Raw genomic sequence first — 20,856 nt, forward strand, 5'->3', positions numbered from 1 at the left:
CAAATCCCAGTAAACGGAGGGAAAATAGTTAAATATTTATGCCAGTATTTTGAACTAATCCAAAATATGCATCTATTCAGTAGAAAATGAACCACTTTCAGCACACGTGTTTTAAAATGCATTGCGGACTGGAGCTTAATTTAATATCTGCTTATGTAATCCACTTTCTCACACTTTTTCAGATAAGCAGTCACTTTTAGCACCTTCACGTACAATGCATGCTTTACTTTTTGTTATTTAAGTAGATTGTCTTTTCTTCTCTATATATAGTTTAAACTCTTTTGCTCTTTCTGTCTGTCTCTCTTGGGTGCACTGAAGTGAAATTGCCTCATACTATTGACTGGCTTACTTACCCCAAGCCCTCATATCTGTGCTATTACAGAACGAACGAACCAATTCACTGCACAGTTTAGAAAGTACTTTTGTATCTGTTTATCTAAAGTTCTCAACCCGTTCCTTTGTAGCGCCACTTCTCTGTTTTTGCGCTCTCGTTCCCTGGAGTGGACGCTCTCACCACCATCTACTGCAGCATTCTGAGCCAGCACCTGAGTGGTGAGGGATTCAGCACTGTGCTTCAAAAAAGCTGCGCCCAGCTCGTCCAGCTGGCTCTGGCATTTCACCAGCGCGTGAGTGCCACCTTCCTGCCCACCGCCATCAAATTCCACTACATCTTCAACCTGCGTGACCTCTCCAACATATTCCAGGTATATATATATATAGGTATATTTATTTATATACATATATATTCAAACCCTGCTTGTCTCCACAGAGCTTGAATTATTCAGCGTTAGCCAACTTCACCTCCCAGATGCCCTTGCCAGCCCTAAAGGTTACTCCAGAGTGTGTCTAAGATGTATTTAAAGTTTATTGGGCGTGATTATGCCCAGGATTAGATTGATGGCATTGCTTTTATGAGCCTTTCATCTTTTAGAAGTAATTTCTCTTTTAAATGGCTATTGATTTAAAGGCAGACTTAATCGGAGAGTAGAGTTAAAGAAAAGGGTAATAGATCACATCTCACAGGTATTACGCTTTTAATGTATTTAAATGAACCAACTCAAATGAAAATTTGGCTGAGCGCAATCCCTTGGCAAATATCTATGTCGCTCCTTTCTGACTTAAAGAGTCTTAAATGAATAATTAATTCTGCCTGTTTTTTTTTTTCATTCATAATCCAATGGAAATTGTTTCATTTCAGACAAAAGACCAAGAAAATTGGCACTTTTGTTCTACAATGAAAAGACTTTTGATGTTTCTCACAGCAGTTACTTGGGTCAACCCTTGGTTACATTTTCTTTTGTAGTCAGTTTTATTGTACTTCCAACATGCAATTGTACTTTCAACAAAGTTGGATAAGCATAGCCTACTGGAAACTTCGTACCATTAACTACAGCTTTATGCCTAAAGAATTAAGTGTCCTTTCCTTTAAGTGTGACGTTTTTTCCCTCGACTTGCTATTGTGCTGCTTTCAACAAGCTGGCACTGATGTCTGGTATTTAAAAAAACAGAGGGATTTATTGGGCCTCATCCTCAGCGTGGAGAAGATGAAAGACAGAAAAAGGAGGCTGGCCTCTAAACCCCTGCACATTGTTTTCAGTGCAGTCAGAATAATGAAGCAAAATGAGAGAGAGGCGCAGATGAGACACAGTTGAGAGAGCATTTGAAGAGCCGACCTTATTTCTGCTTTACTAATTCAGCCACCAGTTCAGGCGAGCGTTGTGTCAGAGTAAACTCTAAGTCATGTCCATTTGGGCTGCACTTCCCGGCAATTTCTCTGCTCTTACAGAAGCTTTTACTGAACCATTTTTCATTATTCATTTTGAATAGCTTATATGTTTGTGTTTTTCAACTTACAAGAAGTCAGAGCTGATCGTTTGATGATTAACCTCAGAAATATAAAAGTGAATAATAAACTATGAACATATTAACATACTCTGAACATATTTACTGTTAATATGTTAACATTCTATTAACATATTTACTGTTAACATACTAACATTCTGTTAACATATTTACTGTTAACATATTAACACTCTATTAACATATTTACTGTTAACACAATAACATTCTATTAACATATTTACTGTTAAAATATTCACGCTCTATTAACATATTTACTGTTAACATATTAACACTCTATTAACATATTTACTGTTAACATATTAACATTCTATTAACATATTTACTGTTAATATATTAACACTCTATTAACATATTTACTGTTAACATATTCACACTCTATTAACAAATTTACTGTTAATATATTAACACTCTATTAACATATTTGCTGTTAACATATTAACATTCTATTAACATATTTACTGTTAACATAATAACACATTATTAACATATTTAATGTTAACATATTAACACACTATGAATATATTTACTGTGAACATATTAGCGCAATATTAACATACTTACTGTTGACATATTAACACACTAATATAGTTCTTTTTAACACATTAACACATTATTAACATATTAGCCCATTGAAATATTTACTGTTACCATTAAGATATTAACAGACTAACATATTTATTGGTAACATTAACATATTAAAACATTAACATATTTACTGTTACCATTAAGATATTAACGCACTAACATATTTATTGGTAACATTAACATATTAAAACATTAACATATTTACCGTTGACTGTAAGAATTGAAAATAAGAATGGTAACAAGGTAAGAAAAAAATGCAGAGCCATTTCCTCTGTAGCAGGATACATTTACTGTTAACACCTTAAAAAAATTCTCATTCAAATATTGCCACAAGGTTCAGTGTGTATCTGAACTTCCCTGACAGAACTAAAGTAATTAATTTATAGCCTGTGAATGTGGATGCTCAGATAATTAGGCTCCATTGAGGGCAAAATCCATCAGCAAGCATTGTGTAGGCTCTGCTGTGAGCTGACAGCCTCATGTTTTCTGTAGGGTCTGCCATAACAGGGAGGCAGAGCTCTAGGCAGTTTGCTGTGTGTATGTGTGTGTGTATGTGTGTGTGTGTGCATGTCATCTTAACTGACTTCTCCAGGCACGTTCCTGCCAAGGGAAAGCCGGGGACTGCGGAGCTCATCCAGATTGAACGGGCAATCAGTTTGATTTATTTGTTTATCAACCAAGGGTACATTATGAAACATTGTTATGCAACCTTTTCAAAAGACTGTTATTTGATAGGCAGGACATTACTCTGATCAACAGATTGACTCAAATTAACAGGATAAGATTCTTTAATGTTCATATTATACACTAAGTATTTCTTTATTTGGAACTTACATGCAGTTCTGCTTCCGAAAGGCAGAGGATGCAAATTTCAGTACAAAAAAACCCTCAAAGATCCAATTGTCCAAACCAAACTTTTATTATTGTTGTTGTTGTCATTGGGGATGGTGGTGGAAGTGTTTTTGCTGGTGTTGGTGGTAGTGATGGTGTTTTGGTGTTGTTGTTCTTGTTGGTGGTGGTGTTTTTGGTGTTTTTGGTGTTGTTGCTGGTAGTGATGGTATTTTGGTGTTGTTCTTGTTGGTGGTGATGTTTTTGGTGTTAACGGTGATGTTTTAGGTGTTGTTGTTGGTGTTGTTGGTGTTTTTGGTGTTGTTGCTGGTAGTGATGGTGTTTTGGTGTTGTTCTATTTGGTGGTGGTGTTTTTGGTGTTAGCACTGATGTTTTAGGTGTTGTTATTGGTGTTTTTGGTGTTGGTGGTGTTGGTGTTTTGGTGTTGTTGGTTGTAGTGATGGTGTTTTGGTGTTGTTGTTCTTCTTGGTGGTGGTGTTTTTGGTGTTAGCACTGATGTTTTTGGTGTTGTTATTGGTGTTTTTGGTGTTGTTGGTGGTGGTGTTTTTGGTGTTAGCACTGATGTTTTAGGTGTTGTTATTGGTGGTTTTGGTGTTGTTGGTGGTGGTGTTTTTGGTGTTAGCTGTGATTTTTTAGGTATTGTTATTGGTGTTTTTGGTGTTGTTGTTGGTGGTGTTTTTGGTGTTGGCGGCGATGTGAGCTGACAGCCTCATGTTTTCTGTAAGGTCTGCCATAACAGGGAGGGAGAGCTCTAGGCAGTTTGCTGTGTGTCTGTGTGTGTGTGCATGTCATCTGACTTCTCAAGGCACGTTCTTGCCGAGGGAAAGCCGGGAACTGTGGAGTTCATCCAGATTGAACGGACAATCAGTTTGATTTATTTGTTTATCAACCGAGGGCACCTTCCGAAACATTATTATGCCACCTTTTCAAAAGACTGTTATTTGATAGGCAGGACATTACTTCTATTTTGCATTCAGAAATTTTGGCATATAAAAAATCTCTTCTTTTACATAATATCATTCACAAACTACTACATTGTATGTTTATGGAGTTTAGGAAGGACCGATGTCCTGGTGAATTTGAAATGTATGTGTACAGATGGTGCTACATGTGTCCTGAACAGCTGTAGTTTCATTAACAGTCTGCCTCAGTCCAGAGTTGTTACCAGTGCCACGTCCTATATGTTCACTTTACATAATTTGCTCACTTCAGTTCACTCTGGACACAGAGGACAATTGTCACATTATTACCACCACTAGGATTAATTTGATTACTTCCAAGGCCAATTTCAGACAGCAGAATGCAGGAACTGTAGTGGAGGCAGAAATGTGGTTGCAGTGAATAATGCTGGCAAAATCCCATCTGCATACCTGACCACAGTGGATATTCTACACTGTCAGAAATATGAATAATATTTTGAATTGCCTATTAATCAAACAATTAACAGATAGAAAGATCGGATAAAACACAATGTTTGTGGTTGATAAGTTAGTTTGAGGACTGCCAGATCATTACAATGCACACAGTTTAGTTACATTCAACAGCTTGTGGTGAATGTAAGCATTAATAACAATCAATTAGGAGGTAATGGGGCTTAGTGCAAGTTGTGAAAACAACAGGAAGCTGTCTTAATGATCGAGGAGTCCGAATCCAGAAGGTCTGAAGGTTGAGGGTAAGTAGAAAGTTAGCTTATATGCAGCTGTTTATTTCCTTGTGAGTAATCAGTGCCTTGTTGAAACATTAAGACCAGCAGGTTCAAGGTGCTGACAGGAGGCTTTTCCAGAAAAGGTCTGTAATGCTAAGTAGTTTGTTAAAATCATTGTAAGAATGCCTTTAATTTAAAGTGTTTCCCTTAACTAATGTAGTACATAAAGAAGTTCTCAAATTGACAGATTAACATTCTTTAATATTCATATCTACACTAAGTACTTCTTTATTTGGAACTTGCATACAGTTCTGTCTCCAAAAGGCAGAGGATGCAAATTTCAGTACAAAAAAACCTCAAAGATCCAACTGCTCAAACCAATTATTATTAATTATTATTATTGTTGTTGTTGTCATTGGGGATGGTGGTGGTAGTTTTTTTGGTGTTGTTGCTGTTGGTGGTGTTTTTGATGTTGTTGTTGGTGTCTTTGATGCTGTTGTTGGTGTTGTTGGCGGTAGTATTTTTGATGTTGTTGTCGGTGGTGTTTTTTGTGGTGTTGTGGTTTTTGGTGTTGATGTTTTTGGTTTTGTTGGTGTTTTTGGTGTTTTTGGTGGTGGTGTTAGTTTTTTTGGTGTCGATGGTGTTGTTGGTGGTGTTGGTGGTGGTGATGTTTTTGGTGTTTGGTGTTTTTGGTGGTGTTAGTTTTTTTGGTGTCGATGGTGTTGTTGGTGGTGTTGTTGGTGATGTTTTTGGTGTTTGGTGTTTTTGGTGGTGTTGTTAGTTTTTTTGGTGTCGATGGTGTTGTTGTTGGTGGTGATGTTTTTGGTGTTTGGTGTTTATGGTGGTGGTGTTAGTTTTTTTTGTGTCGGTGGTGGTGTTGTTGGTGTTGATGTTTTTGGTGCTGTTGTTGGTGGTGTTGTTTTTGGTGGTGATGTTTTTTGGTGGTGGTGTTTTTGGTTTTGTTGTTGGTTATTCACTAAGATTCATTGTTATCAGGAAATGCACAAGTCATACAAAATACATTTTGGTTTCTATTGTTTATACTTTTGTGCCTGTGAGAATGGGAACAGTCAATCTCCTCAGGTAATTAAGACATTGTGCGCCATGGCATTTAATAATTTGCCTGCTATAATAAATTCCAGAAACGGATTTAATCTTCTTTGGAAGTCAATTCTTTTATGAACTTGTTTTGACATGCAGTAAATGGTTTGTTCCTCTCTCTGTTCAACCTGTCAGACCTTCGTAAGCTTGATGATTTCTGTTCTCTCTGCATTTGGCCTGAATACAGAATGACTGTCCTCCAGGACAGTACAGCTTTTCATTATGAACTCTTCATTATAACGTTTGTACTTTTTTTCTGCAGCATCTAATGAACAAATGAGAATTGAAAGCCCTGTCCTCAGGGTTGTGTGCAATGACTTTGTATATCTTCTCCATTTCAGGGCATTCTCTTCTGTAAAAGTGAGTGCGTCAAGACACCTCAGGACCTGGTGAAGATTTACCTCCATGAGTCCAACCGAGTTTATCGGGACAAGATGGTGGAAGACAAGGACTTTGCCACTTTTGATATGCTGCAGTCTGAAATAGTGGGAAAGTTTTATGAGGTGAGAGGCTTCAGCTTCAATTTGACAAAGCGGGTCGTGGTCATTAGGGCATGTGTGTCCGGTTCAGCGAGGCTGTTCTGGTCTGGTCAGTCAGTACTGCCTCAGACAGACAAAGTTAATCAGAGCTAAAGCCTGTCAGCCTGCTCTGCCATCAGTCCAGCAAATTAGAGGAAAATACGGAGGATAAAAAAGAAATGATGTAAGGGCTGTTCTTTCCGCTGCCCACTGACTCCCTCAGTTTATCACAGAGTGGTTATTCTAGTAGAAGAAGGAAGAAAACTGACAAGCCTATCCTGCTATTCTTCTGTAAAGCAGCATTCTGTCAACTTCATCACACACACACACAAACACACACATTCTCAACTCTCCCCAGTCAAATCAGCATAGTCCTGCTGTGTCAGTCTATCATGTCAGCCAAGAAAGGAAGCTGCCCAACTCCGGCGTAGGCAGGAGCTCTGTGAAAGAAATAATTATGGATTGTGTTAATAGCATCAATTAAAACAAAAGAATGGAATATTTTAGGTGAATATTATTTTAATAGATTTGGCCTGTCCTCTCCCAAGACAGCAGCATTCTAGAGTTGGTATTCTAATGTTTAATATTTGATAGTATGCTAAAGTGTGTTCCCATCAGGACATGGAGGAGGCTCTGGCAGAGGCCAAGGTGATGAATATGTACTGCCATTTCGCCTCGGGCATTGGTGAGCCAAAATACATGCCGGTGCAGTCCTGGGAAAGCCTGAACAAAACTCTTCTGGAGGCTCTCGACAGCTACAACGAGGTCAACGCCGCACTCAATCTCGTTCTCTTCGAGGATGCCATGTGTCATATGTAAGCAAAAGATGAGGATTGAGCTTAATCAATATGTATAATACTATACCTGTAGCATATGAGGAAAAGTAAGAGGAAAGAGTTGGCCTGATTATGATGGTGTTTGTGGTGCTGAGGAGGAGGAAAATGATGACAGTGATGATGATGATAATGCTGATAACGAACTGACAGCGACGAGTTCCGCAATAACAGCTCTAATTCCCTTCCTCTTGCATTTCCACCCTTCTCATCTGCTTCAGCTGTCGCATCAACCGCATCCTGGAGTCTCCCAGGGGAAACGCCTTGCTGGTCGGGGTGGGCGGGAGCGGCAAGCAGAGTCTGACAAGACTGGCAGCCTTCATCAGCTCCCTTGAGGTCTTCCAGATTACTCTGAAGAAAGGATACGGCATTACCGATCTCAAGGTGCAGCCTCTTGTAACACAAATACTTATAACACAACTTTATTTACTTTCTAAGTGACACACTGATGAGATGAGATGTCATACTTTTGTTTACTTTCTTGCAGTATATATCAGTCCTATATATTAATAAAGCCGGTCCCTTTTCAGCACTCTATGATATTATGCAGAATTGCAAAATGACAGTCTGACAGGAGTGTGTGTATTTAGAGCGATTTGGCCACGCTGTACATCAAAGCCGGGGTGAAGAATGTTGGCACGGTGTTGCTCATGACAGATGCCCAGGTTGCAGATGAGAAGTTCCTTGTGTTAGTCAATGATCTTTTAGCATCAGGTAAGCACTGACATGTATTAACTCACAGCTGGCTTTGAAGTCGGCTTTATTTCTCTGCCAGCTATGAAGAGTAGGTTAAAGAATCATTCTGCTAATGGTCTATTAATGCAATGTTATTTTAAAGTAACATTACTGCAAGATAGCGTTACTAATTTCAGCCGAACTTTTGCTATTGGCTGAGGTAGCAAATACTAAACCAGCTCCCTTATGTTATTTTGAAATTTTTAATCCTAATGTTTACAAGACCTGACAGAATGGTAATTCAAAACCCCTGAGTCGCTTAGCTGTCATCACCCTCAGCTTCTCACTGTCTGTATATTTGTTTCTCTTGCACACAGGTGAGATCCCAGACCTGTTCCCTGACGACGAGGTGGAGAACATCATTAACGGTGTGAGGAATGAGGTGCGCGGCCTGGGCCTCCTGGACACCAGGGAGAACTGCTGGAAATTCTTCATCGACCGTGTCCGTCGGCAGCTCAAGGTGTGTGAGGATGAGTGATTCATGGGACCACCAACTTGTTAGCATGATTGCGCAATACATTATGATGATGTAGATTTCTTTTAGATGGTCTGACATCTGTTCTTACAATATTGTATAATATATGATCGCTAAATATGTATGATATATGGTAGCACAGTCACAGCTTGTCACAGTTTTGTCTTTTAAGGTTGCAGTATTGTGTGTAAATAGGAAGGTCTCTATTGTGTTTTGATATATTCCGTCAAGATGATGAATGCCTCACATTCAATAGGTAAGGAATAAAAAAGAGGGAGTGCTGTTGTATGAAAATAATCAATAACAGGGTAGTGTGATACACTTCCCACCCCAAAGTAACAGCATGTACCAAAGATTTTATTGAGGATTATGTAAGGATTGTCCTTTAACCAGTCTTGGGATATCCTATATTTGCAGGTGGCCCTGTGCTTCTCCCCAGTGGGTAACAAGCTGAGGGTGCGCAGCAGGAAGTTCCCGGCTGTGGTGAATTGCACTGCCATCGACTGGTTCCACGAGTGGCCACAGGAGGCGCTGGAGTCTGTCAGCATGAGGTTCCTCCAGGAGGTGGAGCACATTGAGGTGAGAAACGCTCAGTGTGGGTCAGGGGTCAAACACCTCGTTACACAGTGTACCTTGACACAGTAATGTGATTTGATGTATATTATATATTATATATGATATATTTTAGATAGTATCCAAGTGTGAACAACTCTCAGGGTGAGCTGTTAACATAATTCAATGCAGAGTCCATTTTTTTTGTAAGTCAAGACGCCTGGAGTCATGAGAGAAATAATTAGCCTGCGCCGGGTGGTGAAAAGTCATTCTCAGTGTCGTGTTTGGGAGGAAATGAAATGATGATCAGAACTGAATGCATTGACACCTCTGGCAAGGTGTTGTTCTTTTATACTCGGATGGAAATTAGATTTTTTCCCCCCCCTACATGTCTAGCCACAAGTGAAGGACTCGGTGAGTAAGTTTATGGCTTATGTCCACGTCAGCGTCAACAAAACCTCAAAGGACTACCTGGTCAATGACAGGCGATACAACTACACTACACCCAAGTCCTTCCTGGAGCAGATCAAACTGTACAGGAACCTGCTGGATCTCAAGAGGAAGGACCTCAGCATGAAAATGGAGCGACTCGAAAACGGCCTTCAGAAGCTCAACAGCACCTCGGCTCAGGTATGTCCTTCATCCTGTCTGTCTAAAATTCATTCCATGTCACTTGGAGACATCTAGTTTTAAATTATTTATATAATCAGCTTACATACTCAGCAAAAAACAATGAATGGGCTAAATGACTATCCAGTGAAATAGATTTTTTAAGCCCAGTGATGTCAATGTTCCAGATGGATGCAATCCTTTTGCATTGCTCAGCAGTATCCAAATGAGAACATGTTCCGAAAATCTGAGAGAAAAATGCAGTAACATGCATGACATTGTACCTCACTATAGTCTATCACCAGCTTAGGTCCACTGCTTTCTGTTTTGCTATTCAGCAGCAGTGTGCATTTACTCAAATGAGCCATCATGAAAATGAACATCAACAGCCTCTTCCCGGCAGAAGCCATTTTATTTTCAGATTACCGCCTCCATAGATGTATCTTTAAAAAGACACACTGGAATGAGCTTTAATTGGTTCTATTTGGAGTCGCCCATTATGGCTCCTTTTTTCTTTTCAGCCGTCAGCTCACCCTGTAGATTTCAAGGAAGAGAACGGGTCAGTTGGTGTCAATTCTTTGCGCTCCACACACTGTGTGCATTTAAAAAAAAAAAAGAAAGGTCAGAAAGGTCTGTGGAATAAATTACTGACCGAACATCGCCTGTGTCAAACCAACATGCAATTTTGCATAATCCTGAGGTTAATAGTGTTTAATGAAGGGCTGCTGGAACTAAAATATTGTTAGCTCCAGTTATTATCCTCCTAACTTCGCCTTGCTTTGGTGTTGGGTAATTTCGACAGTTGTGTATTAAGAGCTGCAGTGTGGCTTCTTCAAGCTGCTTGTGTCAGGTTAGAAGCAGGTGGGTGTGAATCCCAGAGGTGCAGACCTGCTAAAACTCTCTTTTCATTCGCAACTAATGCCTTCAGGCCGGCATTTTTGGACCTCGCCACGCTTTCAATGCAGAAGCAATCGGAGATCTCATTTGCACGCATAAGTCACACTCCTCAAGAGGAAGGTGGGGAAACTGATTTGAAACACTCTATTGTGCAGAGAGAGATTGACGCCCACTGGAGTGGCTTGTTTAGATTAGTGTCTCGGGAATTGATGATGAAGAAGAGCAGGAAAGAGGGTTGGGTCAGGAGTGATAGCTGGCTGGCTATCAAAATAAGAAGTGGGTGTTAATGAGGGAGAAAGTTTATTGGTGTTGTAGCAATCGGCTTTATTGAAGTGGGACCACTGTAACATGTAATTAGTGAATATTGATGCAAACTAGCTGGTCCCTACTCGCATGCCGGAGACTTCATATGGATTTTTTGCCAGGTTATCCTTTATTAGATCCATTTATTAGATCCATTATTAGATTGTGTAATATTGGCCCATTGCTTTAGGCACACTTTGAGACCACATTACTTCAAATCAGGTTTTTTTTTTCCTTCTCATTGAAAACATGCAATATTTGGTTTCAACTCTGCTATAAAACTAGATAAGGCTGCTTTATTAGCCATAAACACCTTTTTTTTCTCCCAAAACTCTTTATAATAATGTTTGCTGATCCATGTTCACATAAATGTGGTTATCTTTAATCTTCGGTCTTCCTCCACTCTCTTCCTCCTCTTTGAGAGTAGCATGAAAAGTGTTTAACAGAGGTCATACTGGTCTGATATGCTTTTGATGGAATCTTCAGCCTCTACATGGTGCAGTCTCTGTGCCGAAGTTGCATGTAGCTCTCTGAGTACCTTTTCTTCTGCAGAAGTGGGGATCATTATAGCTGTTTCATGCAGTTTGGAGAGCGAAGAGGGAGAAACTCAGATGAAGTGGGATTTAAGTGTGCTTTCTGACTGTGCTTTGCGAGCAATTAGTACTCCATCATCTCTACCTCCTATTCATCTGTTTAATTACCCACACGATAGCAACTTGATTTTTGTGTGTTTCGCCATTCCGCTACCCCGAAGGTGGTTTGTCCCAGACGTCTCATTTTCTTCTGACTAATCAGCTCATTTGGAAGCAAAAAAACCCAAAAATCTGCTTTTGATTTCTCATGTACCTTGAGAAGAGTTGAGATTTCAGAGGAACTTTTTTTTTATACTTTACTCATCTAACAATTTGTGCAGTCTAGTTCGTACATCATGCTGCTTTAGATTGTTGCTGATGGCAGTTGTATAGCTAATTACTTCATTGCAATTCTTTCCTCTGATTGACTTTTCCCTCTCTGACAGTGCTCGGTGGAAAATGGCTGTATCAAGCATTTTGTAATTAGGAAAGACTTTGTCTATTAAAGTATCCGCATCAATCATATCTACACTAGCCTTCATTCTTGGTATTGTTCTTGCTCATTATCAATTAAAAATGACAACACACTCATTTCTCAGATAAAATCATAAACACAATTTTAATCCAACTCCAAAACAATAACAAATAATCTGTTATTCATAAGCTCTAGAGATGCAATTAGATGATAATGACAAATTCATTACTTTCATATTTAATGATTATGATGCTCATGACAAATATAGCTTACAGCATATGCTCTATTCCATTTTGCATTCAAACTGCTTTTTAAAAATGTATTATTATTATTATTATTATTATTATTATTATACTCTATTCCAATTTTAGTATATGTGCTGCCGTAGCAAGCACGTATTATACTCTATTCCAACAAATGACCATGAGCCAATAACATGAAATGTATTCACTACATTAGAATGATTTCAGTCTTGCTGCATGTGTGAAGTAAAAACTGGTGATTATATGCTGTTCTTGGTCTGTTGAGTAATGCAGTCCCAGATCAATAATGCAAAACATCTAAACTTAAAGAGCAACTTGTTTACCACAAGTTAAAATAAGCCTAACAAATAAATGTTTGGTGAGTGCAAGTGATTTCTATAGGGAATTAATACTCACAATTTTTCAAAATCAGCAGACATGCTAGCAGTAATAACCCTTGTTCTACTGGCACTGGCACAACTAGGAAACTAATTTGTTCATTAAATTTATTGTTTAGACAAAAATCAGAATTTTAATCAGATTCAGAAAGAATTTTATTGACCGGGTACGAATGCTTTTACCCTTGGCATTTTTTAAACAGACAAACAAAAAAGTGCTAGCTGGATCGCCTTTTGTGCTGAAACATAAAAAAGGCTCATGCGATGTGCACATAAAATAAACATTGGTTTAACTCTGGAAATGAGGAGGTTGTTTGCCTTCGCTGTAGTTTTGGAGGCAGGAAATCAATAGAAGGAGAGCTGCATGTGTGACTTGACTGTATGCAGCTACAATTGAAGTAGGATGTTACATTGTGTGCTGGTGAATTTCCCAAAAATTAACCCAGAATGGTGTTATTTTTAGTTGCATTGCACTGATGCAATAATGGCAATGAAATATTATTGATTCGTGAGCATTTTGGCTTAGTGGTTAGCACTGTTGCCTCACACCTCTGGGGTTCGGGGCATGTTCTCCCCGTGCTTCGGGGGTTTCCTCTGGCTACTCCGGTTTCCTCCCCCAGTCCAAAGACATGCATTAGGCTAATTGGCATTTCCAAATTGTCTGTGGTGTGTGTGTAATTGTGCCCTGCAATGGGTTGGCACCCCATCCAGGGTGTCCCCTGCCTTGTGCCTCAAGTCACATGCCTGGGATACATGACCCTGTGTAGGATAAGCAGTACAGAGAATGGATATTTTCAATTCAACATTTCATAAATTTCATTATATTTGCTTATTAACGCTTATTTTTTATTTTTTTAACCAGCACTTTGTCCTCAATGTTCATTCTGCTTGCTTCCCCCCCCAAATTGTAACCTGATTGGTCAACAACACTTGACATCACTTGACACCTTTCTAAATAGTTCAACTTTTGGAATAATTTTGGAAGCACTCCACTGCGAGCAAAAAAAAAAAAAAAAAAAAAAAATGCTAGTGGCAGCGTTTTTTTAAAAGTCATCATATCCAGCCTGATTTGCAGCTGCTTCCCATAGGATTACATGTAAAACGTGCGGACACTTAAAGAAAAAAAAAAAAAAAACAGCAAGTATGAAAGCAACCTTAGTGTTCACTTACAAGGAGCTTGACTTGACAATTGCTCCATTAACACAGACCTGAAAACAAGTTAAGCAGTAAATTAATCAAGTACAAGAAAAATAAAACATAAAAAAGATTGAATTGAATAGCAATAAAGCACGACAGGATGAATAACCAAAGCAGCAAAGAAAAAAGTGCCTGAGAATTATAAATGTCTATGCAGGAAAGAACCGGATGTGCCAGATATGCAGGTTTTATCTCCCTCAAGCATTTTGAATCGTTCCCATGCCACTGCTGAAGATTACTGAAGATTCATATTGAAGATTAACAGCTGGATAAGAATCATAATTGAGCAGGCTTGGTCAATTAGTATCAGTATCACGTCTTAGGGAGAGTCAGCATGCAGGACCGCAGATCACTGGTGTGCAATAATCCTTTAAAGAAACCTCATTGTCTCTTTTTTCACATCACCATTAGAATAGTTCTAGCAGCTAAGCCACACAGCCTATACAATATACATTCTCTAAAGCATTAACTTGTTTATTATTTCTCATGGATCCTCTCGTGTCCTGCGGTAGGTGGATGACCTGAAGGCCAAGCTGGCCGCTCAGGAGGTGGACCTGAAGCAGAAGAATGAGGATGCAGACAAGCTAATTCAGGTGGTGGGGGTGGAGACAGAGAAGGTGAGCCGGGAAAAGGCTGTGGCCGATGAGGAGGAGCAGAAGGTGGCCAGCATCGCTGAAGTTGTGGGCAGAAAGCAGAGGGACTGCGAGACGGATTTGGCCAAGGCTGAGCCTGCTCTCATAGCAGCCCAGGAAGCTCTCAACACACTCAACAAGGTCAAACACACAGCACAGCATATCTTCTTACAAATTGCCTCATGTCTTGGTATTGCTACATGGGGCATGCTGTTATAGGATTGTGCTATTATCAGAAAATAAAAAACAACAGGGTAGTGTGAAGTCAATTCATTTCCTATAACATTAATTATAATTTCCCAAAGTGTTTTATTCCTCTTATACCACAGCAATTTGCCAGTTTGTTTAATTACTTAAAGAATGACATCTCGTTCTTTTTAACAAGTTAGTTCCTTTTATCATTTTATGTTATAGCAGCTCGTTATGTTGCCAAAAAAAAAAGTGTCCTGAAGAATTTTAAGGAACATGGCAAGACAGCTTTACCTCACTTACAAAGCTCTGACACTGGAGACTCCTTCCATAAATGCTAAATAAACCCCTCTTTACAGCTAGAAAGCTTAGCCATATCAATGATTATACATTTTTCTTTGTTAAATTATGTTTTTTATCCGTTTATTATTAGGCGTCCTCAATCCAAGTCCCATATGATTTACTATTGTTGTATTACTATAAAAATGATAACGTATTAGAAGGAGCACATTAATATAACCCTGACCTTCTGACCAATCAGATTCAAGAATTCAACAGCACTGTGGTTTAAGGAATTATAAAAGCCAGGGTTTGAAAAGAATTCTGCACCTCTGCAGCAACAGTGGCATGAATGACTCAATAATTGATTTATCATTCATTTATTCTGTGTAGGAACAAATTAGTAAGAGTTTTATTACTGTATAAACCAAATGTTATAAATAAGTACAAATGGTCACAGCCTGGAACTACAAATGACGTGACTGACAGTCTTGACAAAACTTTGGCTTGTTACGTCTGTCTTCATCCCACTTGACCTGTCAGCTGCTTTTTCATTCTCTTTGCACTCCGGGTTGCTGTTTATTCCATCAGCCCTTTCACACTAGCTATACATTGCCAGCTTTGGCCACAAGGAGAGAACACATAAGCTGTAAAGAAATGACAAGTGGTATCAAGTTCTGATGTAAATAAGTGGTAATGCTTAATGAAAGCTCAAGGGGAACACTAGTGGTGCTTACATGACTATATAATACACATTTTCTTTAGCATAAGCAGTAGCACTCAGTTATCCATAGAAGTCAGTAGGGTTTGTTTGCAGATTGCAGACCACAGTACTGTGTCCTTATGTTAATATATGTTGATGTGCTATTGAGTCCATAAGAGCATGGAAATAAGAGCAGCTCTGAATGTGACTTTAAGATCACTGAAGACCATATGGAAGTTGTCGAGTAGGAATATGAACTTCCTTATGGCAACTATCTGGCACGTATCTTGTGGTAACTAGCTGGCATGTGTATTTTCACAGATTTTGCTAGCAAGCTAGCTAACATGAGCTACCGTGTCAGGAATACTGAGAGGATTTTAATTTATATTTGTAACCTGAAAGCTAGCCATGTAAACAGAATTTCTGAGAGAATCTTGTGAATCATGTTTATATTCTTCGCTGTTAATACCGACCAGCTAGCTAAGCTAACCTGACAGTATTCTAGACACATTTTTGTCCTACTCATCAGTGTTTATAATACTTACTAATAATGCTAGTCACATGGATAATATAGCCTAAGCTAGAGTGACAGAATATCTAAGCGGGGTTTTAATGTTTTCAATATTTATTAAATGGTCATAATTTTCACCAATTCTTGCCAACTTGCTAAAATGAATTAACCCGGACAGGATTTCTAAAAGTATTTGAAGTCATGTTTATACATGTTTATAATCTTCACTGCTAATTCTAAATAGATGGAAAACCTGAGTGCAATCATAAAACTGCACCTACTTGGAAATGTTCGAAAGCTGTGTCTTTTGGGTCAATATAGTCTCTCTCTCTCTCTCTCTCTCTCTCTCTCTCTCACTCACTCTCTCTCACATACACACACACACTCAAGCAGCTCATTTGCTAATTGGCAAGACACCAACCCAATGTCATTTTCCTCACTGTTGCTTTTTGCAGCTTTAGACAAGAATATTTATTCAGTGGCTGACTGTAGTCAGTCGTGTGGTACATGCTTAACTACGCCCCAAAAAGTGTTATGTCAGTTAATCATGGGAGATTGCATGAAGGGAACTTTTGATTAAATGTAATCTGCTTATCACATGGTATGAGTGTGGAGATTGAATAAATCATCAGCTGTATTACAACACTGAAAGGTACTCACTGTGCCCAAGGATGACTGATGGAGGAGATGGTGAAAAAACACCATAACATCTTCCAGGATAGCAAACCAACCATATGAGACATTGTTGAGATATAAATTGCATACATTCTGCTGACATTTCTGAGCTATCTGGGTGTGGGTGCAAAGACACACCCATTTTTATGACTCAAAGACACACCCACTGATCTCACCAAAATGGCTGGTAAAATTGCCAGTAAAGTTATTCACCAATTCGAGAGCAAGTGTTTTTTTTTTTTTTTTTAAATACTATTTAGTATGAGCTGATATTTGATTAGCATACAGTTTTTCACTGTCGTATTTCTTCTCTTTAGAACAACCTGACAGAGCTGAAGTCCTTTGGCTCTCCCGTGGCTGCCGTCACCAACGTGACTGCTGCCGTCATGGTTCTGATGGCTCCTGGGGGCAAAGTTCCAAAAGACCGCAGCTGGAAAGCAGCTAAAGTCATGATGGCTAAAGTCGACACCTTCCTGGACTCACTGATCAACTTCAACAAGGAGAACATCCATGAGAACTGCCTGAAAGCCATCCAGCCATACCTGCAGGACCCAGAGTTCAAACCGGAGCTGGTGGCTGCAAAGTCCTATGCTGCGGCAGGCCTCTGCTCCTGGGTCATTAACATTGTAAAGTTCTACGAGGTTTACTGTGAAGTGGAGCCCAAGAGACAAGCCCTGAACAAGGCTAATGCAGAACTAGCTTCTGCTCAGGAGAAACTCTCTGTCATTAAAGCAAAAATCAATGTAAGTCAGCTGTACCTGGGGTTCTTTTTTTTGTCTCTGTCTCCCTTTCCAACAACATGAAAATGTTCAGAAACATTGTTATGTGTGCTTAGTATCTTGTTGCAGAAATACTCTGACCCTAGCTTCCTAACAAGCTGGGATATGCGAAATGGGGGCAGTGGTGGCTCATAGGTTAAGGCTCTGGGTTACTGATCAGAAGGTCAGGGGTACAAGCCCTAGCACCGCCAAGCTACCTCTGTTGGGCCCTTGAGCAAGGCCCTTAACCCTCTCTGCTCCAGGGGTGCCATATCATGGCTGAGACTGCGCTCTGACCCCAGCTTCCTAACAAGCTGGGATATGCAAAGAAACGAATTTCACTGTGCTGTAATGTTTATGTGACAAACAAAGGCTTCTTCTTCTAGCACAGGCTTCATTGAAAACAATCCTAGAAAATGTTTTCAGTTCTATATTTCAAAGTGATAAAGCTGCGTTTTCAGCTGCTAATTGTGTTTGTCCCTCTGGTTATTATCACGGCAGTGAGGATTCATTGTTGAGGCAGCTAACTCTTCGTTAACTTTTCAAGGCTACAAAGAGTGTAAACAAATACCTTGTTTATACTCTTATGTGGATAGCGTTTAGAAGCGTTCATTTCTGTTTTTGTCTCTCTCTTTTAACAACCTCTATTCCTCCTCTCCCCCTGACAGCTCCTTAATGAGAACTTGGCAAAGCTGACAGCAAAATTTGAGAAAGCCACAGCAGACAAGCTGAAGTGCCAACAAGAGGCCGAGACCACAGCACGCACAATCACTCTTGCCAACCGCCTGGTGAGAACCCCCCATACAAACGCACACACACACACACACACACACACAAACGCACAGAAGTATATGGTTTTTGGCAGTATTGCTTTGCTCTCCTCTGGAAGCCAGTGAATTTCTATGAAGATCATGATGATGTGAAAAAAATCCATTCAGGTAATTTTGGCAGCTTAGGTCTTAATTACACAATAAACACAGCAGACAGGTGGACAGATCCGTCAATCAAAGCCCCATGAGCAAAATCTGTGATCATTACTCTTTCTTAATGTGAGCCAATCATGAAACTAGTTAAAAAGATGTTTCCAAAGCAATTTGTATGAACTGTTATCAGTGGTCTTAACTACAAGATTCATATTCATGTAAGTGAATCATTCGCTCTCCTCAGGTTGGAGGTTTGGCATCGGAGAACGTGCGCTGGGCTGAGGCGGTGGCTAACTTCAAGCATCAGGAGAGGACTCTGTGTGGGGATGTTCTGCTCATCACTGCCTTTGTTTCTTATCTGGGCTACTTCACCAAGCGCTACCGCCACGAACTAATGGACAATACCTGGAGGCCTTATCTTAGCCAGCTTACAGTGGGTTTATTTCCATGCCAATTAAATCTTGACTGTTTACTTTGCAAACTCTTTGACATTCTTTGCCATAACTGCTCTTATACCTTACTAGACAACAACAACAGCTTTCATGTAATCTCTGTAGCTTTATAATTACATCTCACTCTTTGTTCACTCGAATTAGTTGTCTAATATTGTTTACTCTTAGAATTGAAACCCAGTGTGGTGACTCACTTATGTCTTCTTTTTTTTCCATCAGGTGCCTATACCAGTCACACCAGGTCTGGATCCTCTCACTATGTTGATGGACGATGCAGATCTCGCCGCCTGGCAGAACGAAGGGCTTCCCGCTGATCGGATGTCCACTGAAAATGCCACCATCTTAACCAGCTGTGAGCGCTGGCCACTCATGGTGGACCCGCAACTCCAGGGGATAAAATGGATTAAGAACAAATATGGAGATGACCTTCAGGTCATAAGGATTGGACAGAGAGGGTAAAAGTCACTGGCTGCTATACCAGATTGCAATTTCTAATTTTTGTTATGCAGTAAGTATATTTTCTTAATTTCCCATGAGGCAGTTTTCTTCTTCCTTCTGTTATTTCTTTATAGATATCTAGACTCGATTGAGAGGGCCTTATCTGCAGGTGAGGTTGTCCTTATTGAAAACCTGGAGGAGGCTGTTGATCCAGTGCTTGGGCCCCTACTCGGTCGAGAAACAATAAAGAAAGGACGGTAAGTGTTGTGAAAACGTAGGTAGAATCAATTCAAGATAAAACAACCTCTTATCACAGCCAATGATAAAATATGGTAAATATGATATATGATTAAATTAAATGAGGGAGTGAAATCCATGCTAGTAAGTTCCCCATGCATTTCACATGTACAGAATATCTATAACACACCAGTCCTGTATATTTCACCCTCCATAACATTAACAAAGTGCATTTTAAAATGCCTGCAGTTGTTCAGATAAGAAGTATACCTACACTGAACCTTTATAAGCATTGCATAAGACTATGAAGATTGCATCCTTCATAGAGCAATGCTGGTGGATGTATGAGTTGCTCAAGAGCTTTGTTGTGAATGTAACAGGGATTGTGAAATTTTAGCACATACCCTCTGCTGCTTTACTCCAGCTACATAAAGATCGGTGACAAGGAGTGTGAGTACAACCCTAGTTTCCGGCTCATCCTGCATACCAAGCTGGCTAACCCCCACTACCAGCCGGAGTTGCAGGCCCAGTGTACGCTGGTCAACTTCACAGTGACGCGGGACGGCCTGGAGGACCAGCTCCTGGCTGCTGTGGTCAGCATGGAGAGACCTGACCTGGAGGAGCTCAAGGTGAGAGCTGCCGCACTTAATTATTTTCAATTGCCTTTCGTCTCAGGCATCTCACTATTATGCTGATGGGATAATATGCTGTTTTGCACCAAAGTGTCCCCTGAAGATCATCACTGTGGCTTTCATTAAAAGCTGAAAGACGACTCTTTGATATGAGCTTATCCTCTTATTGCTTTGTGGGGAGGAATTAAGCGCATAGCAGCTAATTGGTGGAGAACGTTTTTTTTTTTTTTTTTTTAAACTTAATTGGCTCCATCAGTTGTGTTTTGTAGTTGGGGTAAACTCAGAGATAATTGGTCATGTTACAATAATAGCCCACGGCTTGTCAATCACCTTTTTATAATAATAAAACTGTTCAGTTTTGCACAACCTTTAGTTTTGCTTTCTCAAACATGTTTCATAGTCTTCATTCAAGTAAGGTTTCTGGGTGGGTGTGTTGACTCCTCTAAAAGCAATCGTACAAAATCAAAACCTAAGCTGCAAATGAGGTCTGTTCTCTAGATTATGCCTCTTTTACTGCACCACTATTAGAGCTGATGCTCACTAGGCTTCCCCTCTTCTCTCATTAGCTCAGACAGTAA

The 20,856-nt window shown here is 39.7% G+C and overlaps 1 protein-coding gene across 1 annotated transcript in view; it reads left to right on the top strand.

Moving 5' to 3' along the window:
• dnah9 (dynein, axonemal, heavy chain 9) overlaps positions 1-20,856 on the top strand; it is an 89,859-nt gene that overhangs the window by 40,729 nt on the left and 28,274 nt on the right. The window contains exons 41-55 of the mRNA XM_034309459.2: positions 465-704; positions 6,385-6,546; positions 7,180-7,376; positions 7,616-7,778; positions 7,985-8,108; positions 8,447-8,589; positions 9,022-9,183; positions 9,553-9,786; positions 14,362-14,622; positions 17,156-17,581; positions 18,265-18,384; positions 18,764-18,952; positions 19,191-19,426; positions 19,544-19,666; positions 20,071-20,275. Of these exons, the coding sequence (XP_034165350.2) occupies positions 465-704; positions 6,385-6,546; positions 7,180-7,376; positions 7,616-7,778; positions 7,985-8,108; positions 8,447-8,589; positions 9,022-9,183; positions 9,553-9,786; positions 14,362-14,622; positions 17,156-17,581; positions 18,265-18,384; positions 18,764-18,952; positions 19,191-19,426; positions 19,544-19,666; positions 20,071-20,275 (2,985 nt within the window). The remainder of the gene's footprint in view (positions 1-464; positions 705-6,384; positions 6,547-7,179; positions 7,377-7,615; positions 7,779-7,984; positions 8,109-8,446; positions 8,590-9,021; positions 9,184-9,552; positions 9,787-14,361; positions 14,623-17,155; positions 17,582-18,264; positions 18,385-18,763; positions 18,953-19,190; positions 19,427-19,543; positions 19,667-20,070; positions 20,276-20,856) is intronic.

This window comes from Pangasianodon hypophthalmus, chromosome 12 (genome assembly GCF_027358585.1).
Source record: "Pangasianodon hypophthalmus isolate fPanHyp1 chromosome 12, fPanHyp1.pri, whole genome shotgun sequence".
Lineage (NCBI taxonomy): Eukaryota > Metazoa > Chordata > Actinopteri > Siluriformes > Pangasiidae > Pangasianodon > Pangasianodon hypophthalmus.